This window comes from Zootoca vivipara, chromosome 2 (assembly GCF_965207765.1).
Source record: "Zootoca vivipara chromosome 2, rZooViv2.hap1.1, whole genome shotgun sequence".
Lineage (NCBI taxonomy): Eukaryota > Metazoa > Chordata > Lepidosauria > Squamata > Lacertidae > Zootoca > Zootoca vivipara.
The window spans coordinates 80,706,145-80,713,705 of NC_142584.1; the positions used below are offsets into that span (position 1 = coordinate 80,706,145).

At 40.7% G+C, this 7,561-nt stretch overlaps 1 protein-coding gene across 50 annotated transcripts in view; it reads left to right on the forward strand.

The window, feature by feature from the left end:
* The window catches only part of SLMAP (sarcolemma associated protein), a 90,311-nt gene extending 87,779 nt beyond the window's left edge, over nt 1-2,532 (forward strand). For all 50 annotated transcript variants that reach the window (XM_088662271.1, XM_088662268.1, XM_088662273.1 and 47 more), the window contains one exon: nt 635-2,532. Coding sequence is in view for 26 of the 50 variants with exons in the window: in XM_088662268.1 (XP_088518394.1) it covers nt 635-724 (90 nt within the window). In the remaining 24 variants the exon portion in view is untranslated. The remainder of the gene's footprint in view (nt 1-634) is intronic.
* Nucleotides 2,533-7,561: the final 5,029 nt, after the last annotated feature.

Below are 7,561 nucleotides of genomic sequence, written 5' to 3' on the forward strand. Positions count from 1 at the left end.
GGACAAGGTGTGGGCAACAGATGGTGGGTTTGCATTTCCAGTTCTTGCAGTGATGGATACTATCTTCCCAAATGCATTCTGTAAGACTCACCACCCTCCGTGTGGAATTATATTCTTCAGAAGGGTCATAATTTAAGGTGGGATGAAGAATATACACGTTAAGATTAGCACGTGCTACATTTCAGAACTGCTTTAAACCTAGACAATAAAAGTTTAATGCGTTGTTAATTGTAAACTGATGAACTTCTGCAGATGCTTTGCACAATGTTCTGGAGGAGGTCTAACAGCTCATGATTTGGCATGGCCTGCATTTATCTTGGCACAAGCATCAAATGCAGTTATCAGATTAAAAAAATTCAGAAAGGTTTGATAGGAAGTGTTCGGTTAAGGGATGAATTGATGCATCTGCAAAAGCTAATGATGTCACTTCATGGAGACTTAACATCCATTGAAATTCCTTCACTTAGATGAACTTTGTTTAACCCCTTGACGCCCAGTCAAAAAAAAAAATCAAAACCACGAACAGATGGGAAACCTTCTAGGGACTTCCAGGAACTTGAAGGGGCTAACTAATTAGTGTCCACTGAAACAAATGAGATATTGATTATTTTCCCTTTTTTTTCTCCCTACACAGAGACAATGGCCTTGGATGCCTGTGATGGCAGCTTTGGTCGCTGTGACAGCCATGGTGCTGTACCCAGGCCTAACCAGAGCTTCTCCATGAGAACTGTTGTTGAATCCATACACCGTCCTCCCTTTAGAAGCTGGCATCATTCACATACTGGGGGAAAGACAGATTCATCATGTTCCTTTTTTTTTTTTTTACCTCTTAGTACCGCAGAGTTTGGCTTCAGGGCAGCAGTTAGGGTCATTGCTTTAAACTGTACAAAATGTATCTGTCTATAAAGAGGGAATAAAATTATGACTTCATTCTGTCGTGAGCAATATTGTTGCTCACAACTTCATGTAATTCTTAAGATAGTGTTTTGGAGTTCTAAATACTGTTTTGGTGGCCTAAAGTAGGCTTCTTGGTACCAAATTATTTATGATGGTTAGGTGTGTGGATATTTTACTTAAGAATCTGATTGCCAGATTGAAAGCAATGCATTTCTCTCCCCACCCCCCCACCCCAATTTGGACACCCATGCCAAATATCCTTTAATACTTGGAAGCAGATGCAGTGTGCTCAGTGCCTTTCAGTTTGACTTTATTTGTACATGAACATACCATTATTATTTTTTACTTGCTGTGAGTCACTGAGCTATTGGGAACAATTTTATTTTTTCCAAGTCTTCTGACAGAAACAAGTATTTTTCTTCAGTAAAGGTCCTATTTTATTGATGACTTGGGAACTGGTATAATTCATTGTCAGCCTTAAAGAGCTCTAGAAGAAACTGAACGGACATCATCGGTCTAGAATGTTTTTGTGTGCAGGTGTGTGCATGTGTGTGCCTGAGTGAACTAAGGTTTTTCTGGGAGCAAAATCTTGATTTTTCTGATGGACATAGTGCAGTGATCCAATTTTTAGTTTGAATGTAATTTATTAAATCTCATGTATATAGACACTATAAAACACAACATATTTTCGCACATATCACATTATAGAAATGATTTTTCCAGTCACTTATTATCAAAACCAAGCTGGGGAAGTAATATTTGTCTCTTTAAACTGTGTTTTCATTGGCATAATTTCATTATTATGTGAAGTGCTCAAGTGCTTCTATTGTTAGGGGAAGGAAGAAGACACAATCCGAAATGGGCAATCCTTCTGGAAGGTAGAATAATCTAATTGGTCCTCTATGCAACAACTTAAGATGAAAGAATGTGCTATCAATGATTAGCAGCTTTATGTCACACTTTATATGGCCTTAATATTAATGTTTCCAGTAAGCATTGACTTGCGAATAGGGGTATGTAATTAAAACCTGAATAAAGTGCTAGCTTGCACTGCTCAACAGCTCTGTCAGTTAAGGTCTGTATTAATATACAAATAATGGCACAGTGAAATGTTTCAGCTGATTCATAGGAAGACTTATCTCAGCAAAAAAATTAGTTGGTTCAAAGGATTTAATGGCAATCAGCAGATCTAGTTAAATATTTAAATAGAGTTTTTAGTTAATAATTTGCCTTTGAGGTGTTGAGGGTCACTTTTCTTTAAAGGTTCTGTCTTAAACTATTTGGGATTTGTTAATGGGAGGATCATTTAGAATTAAGGGAATGTTAGTCCACAGACTCTTAGAAAATGTTGTTTTTGTTCATTTCATTCTTTTCATTTGCAGGAAACTGTAACACCCACCCACACGCACACACACATGCCAGTGGTACTCAGTACCTCTTGTATATAGGTTATTGCAAATATTATTCTGAAAATGCTTAACTTCAGAATTACATTTTTAAAAGTAAATAATTGTTTTAAATCTATTTTGTAAAGATATAAAAAAACAATAGAATTTCTGGAGTACAGATTGAACTATTTGCACTAACACACATGATGTGCATGATTTAATAAAATAACTTTACTCTCCCTATAAATGTTTGTGTTGAATCTCATTTGACATCCATAGATTTTTGATAAGTTTGTTGTGCACTAGAGAATGAAGAAATCCTTTTATGAGCAATGATTACATTATATCTGGTAGCCGTGAATATGAAAAATGCATTATCCTTTGCTGCATTACCTTAATGCCTGTTTTTAAGATTGACAATAAATGCTTCTGGTGGGGTATACATACAGATTACTGGCATATCACAAAGCCATGAGGTTGCATCAGCATCACAACCGTGTTTTGCTGACATAGTTATTTGCTGCAGATGTTAAGGAAGATACCAGACACCTCAGGGTATCCACTGTCCTTGTCCCTCTGTAGCCCTAAGAAACAGGCAACTTTATATGGTTACAAAGATGGTGTTGCCAAACATGGCAGCCCTGTATCGAGTCTTCTACCAGCTCCAGTCTGCCATGTCTCGTACAACTTACCCCATGTCCTGGTGCTATTACAATGTGCATTTCCTATCTATAGATATGCTTGTATGAGCTAATATTGAGGCAAAGCTGTGTTCATCAAGTTTCTGCAGTACAGTGGTACCTCTACTTACGAATTTAATGCGTTCCGAACGCACATTTGTAAGTCGAAAAAAATTGTAAGTCGAATCCCATAGGAATGCACTGGGAGAAAACATTCGTAAGTCGAAGCAACCCTATCTAAAAATTCGTAAGTAGAAAACATCCTATCTAAACTGCATCCAAGATGGCGGACAGAGCTCCATTCGGAAGTAGAAACATTTGTAAGTAGAGTTATTCGTAAGTAGAGGTACCACTGTACAGTAGTTGTATTTGCACTCTTAAGCACACAGAACTTCACTCAGATTGTTAAGCAGTCTGCTGAACAAGTATGGAAGTTGGAATACACCATCTCAATAAAAGACTATATGGAACTTATATACACCTTTCGGGTGTTTCTGAAAATAAGAGTTTGACAGGCTGTTCTTGCAATTCTCTTTGCAAATGTACACTGAGAAAAACCCAATTTCCAGAAGCTTTTTAAAAAAAGTGTGTAGACACTGAAACTGTCCTGAATTGCAGTTGCTCTTTGGATGGTATTCTGTTAGACCACAGTGTTTTTTGAATAACCTTGGATTTGAGTTTCTGCTGCACTGCCCAGTTAACTACAGATAAATTGGTATGACCTACAATGATACAAAGGACTGCCCCCCCCCCAAAAAAAAATTGAATGCTTCTATTTATTCAGGATTTATTTTACAATTCGGCCAAAATACTGGTGCTTATGTTCAAAGGCTTGATTCATCAGCATATATGTAAGAGGGAACCTTGTGAATTAGTAGGACCACGGTATCATTCTTCCTCATCTTGTTTCTCATTCAAGACTGTCCCTGGATTAATTTTGTGTGTTTATCATCCCCTGAGATAATACGGCTCCAGCCAGCTCTGTAGCAAGATCTGTTTTGTATCAATGGCATCTCAAATTATATTCAGCTTAATTAAAACAAAACAGAACAAAACAAAACACTGAGCCACCTGAAGACCTTTTATCAAAGCTTTGGTATTGAAATAGCCCTTTTGTTTTTCTTAGCCACAGAGCAATCTCATTTGTAATATAGAAGACATCCACAAATGTTGAGATGATCAGACACCTGCACAAAATGGGAGCCTTGAGTGGCAATGATATGGGGAGAGGAGTGGGAGAGGAGCCCAGTGGATTTGTGTAACTAGGGTTGCACATCCCTATATTGACTTACCCCTTTTCTCTGCTTCTTCAGCCTTTATTGGTCAAAAACGGAATACGTAAAAGTGAACAACTAATGAGAGAGCATGCAGTATTAATTGTTAAGAGAATTTAACTCTTGAAGCGGGTTGCAGTATGCCAAAAATTGGGGTGGGGTTGTACCCTGTTTTCCTTCCCTCTGTATGTGTGTGTAGGCTCAGTTGTAATTGGGACTTTTTTTTCCAACCGGAAATTGCCGGAACTCAGTTCCGGCACCTCAGGTGGGCACCATTGCCATTATTAGAGAACAAGGGAGGCGTTCATGGTAAGTTCCAGCACTTCTTTTTCTAGAGAAATAGAACTGGTTATAATCAACCTTCCTCATGTATTCCTGTCTGATAGTTTTTGATCTCACACATTTTTGGGCACTGTGCTTTTGCATGAGAGCATGGCCTCTGAAAACAGTTGACAGGTATGTGCCATGGATCCCCTGGGTGGGTTACCAATTGGGAACCACTGGCTTATAGGATAGCATCTGGCATAACATTGGTGTTATATAAATGCTCAATAGTAATAATCCTACCATAAAATGCTTGTACAAAAATATATGTTACAATGATTCAGTGTATCAATTCCCCTGATATCTTTGGGAATTTTTTTAAAAATAAAATGCAAGTACTATCACATCATACTTGCTGCATTCTTGAGAATGGTCCAGTGTTAGCATGACCATTTGCAGAGGTGCTAATGTTTTGGTTTCCCCCCCCCCCCCCGTTGCTGAAACTTCAGGTTCTGCTAGTTGGGCTCATTCACTTTGTCATAGTGGTCATCATATTCACATCATTTTCATTTTCATTCACATAGTTTGGTTAATCTTTATTCCTGCATGCTGGCATAAGGGTTTCTGGAAGGAGTTGCTCCATTCAAAGAAAAAAACTGGCAAATACTAGAGAAGACAGTTGAATTAGTCATCTTAAATTCATATCCTTTCCTTCTGTGATCATGAAGACCAAGCAATGTGACGCACAAGGATGGATGGCTACCGTACTTGTATTGAAATTTGTATTTTGTGGGAAATCGTCCGGTAACCGTGCTTCAAAGCTGAGATTCTACCCCTTCCAAGCAAAATCTGAGGCAAGTGAGGCTACATAGGAACGAGAATGCTTCTTTTATGTTGGTTATATTTGAAGTGCTATGAGGTATAGTGGTGGGACTCTTATTTATTTCTGATGGTGAATTTATTTCTCCTCGGGTGAGTTGAAACGCACCGCCAAAACCAACAGCACTTGCTTTTCATCACCTAAGCTGCCAGCATTTTCTGTTATGTCTTGGTTTATATCTGTAGAACTTCCCCAACTCTGCACATCAGAAGATGAAATTGCTCCTCCTTGTTTGTGAGGGAAGTGCACAAACTATCTTCAATAGTTTTGGGGATCAGCGTTCTGCAGAGAGATACCCTTTGGCTGTTGGGCAGGCCTTCCTGTTAGGCAGAGTGAGGCAGCTGCCTCAGGCATCAGATTTTGTGGGGTGGGCAGCAATGAAGAGATGTCAGAACACCTGTGTGATGCATGGCAGGCCCCTGCACCCCCTAAGCTAGCCTGCTGCCCTCAGTTGCAGTGGAAGATGCTGTTCCATCTCAGTTGCTAGCCCAATTATGAACATGATTTAGATGCCACTTAATATACAAATACCTCAAAGGGGTTAAGGTAAAGAAATGTAAAATATTCTTAAAGCACCAGTAAAACCGAACCTGGAAAATGAATAAAAGTAACACTACTTAAATTATAAGGAAAAGCAAGTAGTTAAAAAAGAAATGGGTATGCCTGGGTAAAAGGTAAAGGACCCCTGACCATTAGGTCCAGTCGTGACCGACTCTGGGGTTGCGGCGCTCATCTTGTGTTTTTGGCTGAGGGAGCCAGTGTATAGCTTCCAGGTCATGTGGCCAGCATAACTAAGCCACTTCTGGCGAACCAGAGCGGCACACGGAAACGCCATTTACCTTCCCGCTGTAGCGGTACCTATTTATCTACTTGCCTGGGTAGAATCAGCTAAATGGAAACATTTGAGAGCCAGTGTGGTGTAGTGGTTAAGAGCGGTAAACTCGTAATCTGGTGAACTGTGTACGTGTCCCCGCTCCTCCACATGCAGCTGCTGGGTGACCTTGGGCTAGTCACACTTCTCTTAAGTCTCTCAGCCTCACTCACCTCACAGAGCAGGGGTCAGCAACCTTTTTCAGCTGTGGGCTGGTCTACTGTCCCTCAGACCATGTGGTGGGCCGGATTATATTTGGGGGGGGGGGGATGAACAAATTCCTATGCCCCACAAATAACCCAGAGATGCATTTTAAATAAAAGTACACATTCTACTCACGTAAAAACACGCTGATTCCCGGACCGTCCACAGGCCGGATTGAGAAGGCGATTGGGCCACATCCGGCCCCTGAGCCTTAGGTTGCCTACCCTGTCACAGAGTGTTTGTTGTGGGGGAGGAAAGGAAAGGAGATTGTTAGCCGCTTTTTTGAGACTCCTTAGGGTAGTGATAAAGCGGGATATCATATCCAAACTCTTCTTCTTTTTAGCAGGTACTGAAGGCAATTTAGCAAAGGTGCCTGCCTAATATTAATGGATAGGGAGTTTCAGACTAGGTTCTGCCACGCTGATAGACCGATTCCTTACACCTGCAAAACGAACATTATTTGCCTCTTGATCTATAACCCACCCAAACAGCTTTTCAGATTGCATTCCACCTAGCGATCTCTGTATTGCAACCCATTCTGTTTTGAAGGTTGGCTTCCATTTTTTCAGTACGCCTGGTGCCTGCCGGTGAGAGGCAGAATGCAAATGTAATCCCTCTGTGGTCTCTCCTGAACAGAACAGCTGCTGGATAGCGGAACTAAAGCCAGGTAATTGCTCCCTGTCCCTGGAATCCTTGACAGAACGCCTTCAAACAGGTCAGCATCAGCCTGCTACTGGGACACTCCAGTGACAGACGGGATATGTGCTGAGCGAGCTTTGAACTGTGTGGTGCTGGGCGACATCCTCTCTGCTTACAAACATATGAAAGGAGATATACCTGTCTGTCTGCAGACAAAAAGGCAAAGGGGATAAGAACATCACATGCATGCTTAATAGTAACAATCTCTCTGCTGCTATTTTGGAGATGTGTCAGCAGCTGCTCTCGTATATGAAAACCTGACCTCCAGTATCAAGCACTGAGAAGTGAGACCTTGGCAGGAGGAGAGAGGAATAGCAAATTCCAGGGAGGCTGCTTCATACATACCTATGAAACTTACTTAAAGCTGTGATTCGATCACACACACTCTGAAGTAAGCCCCATTC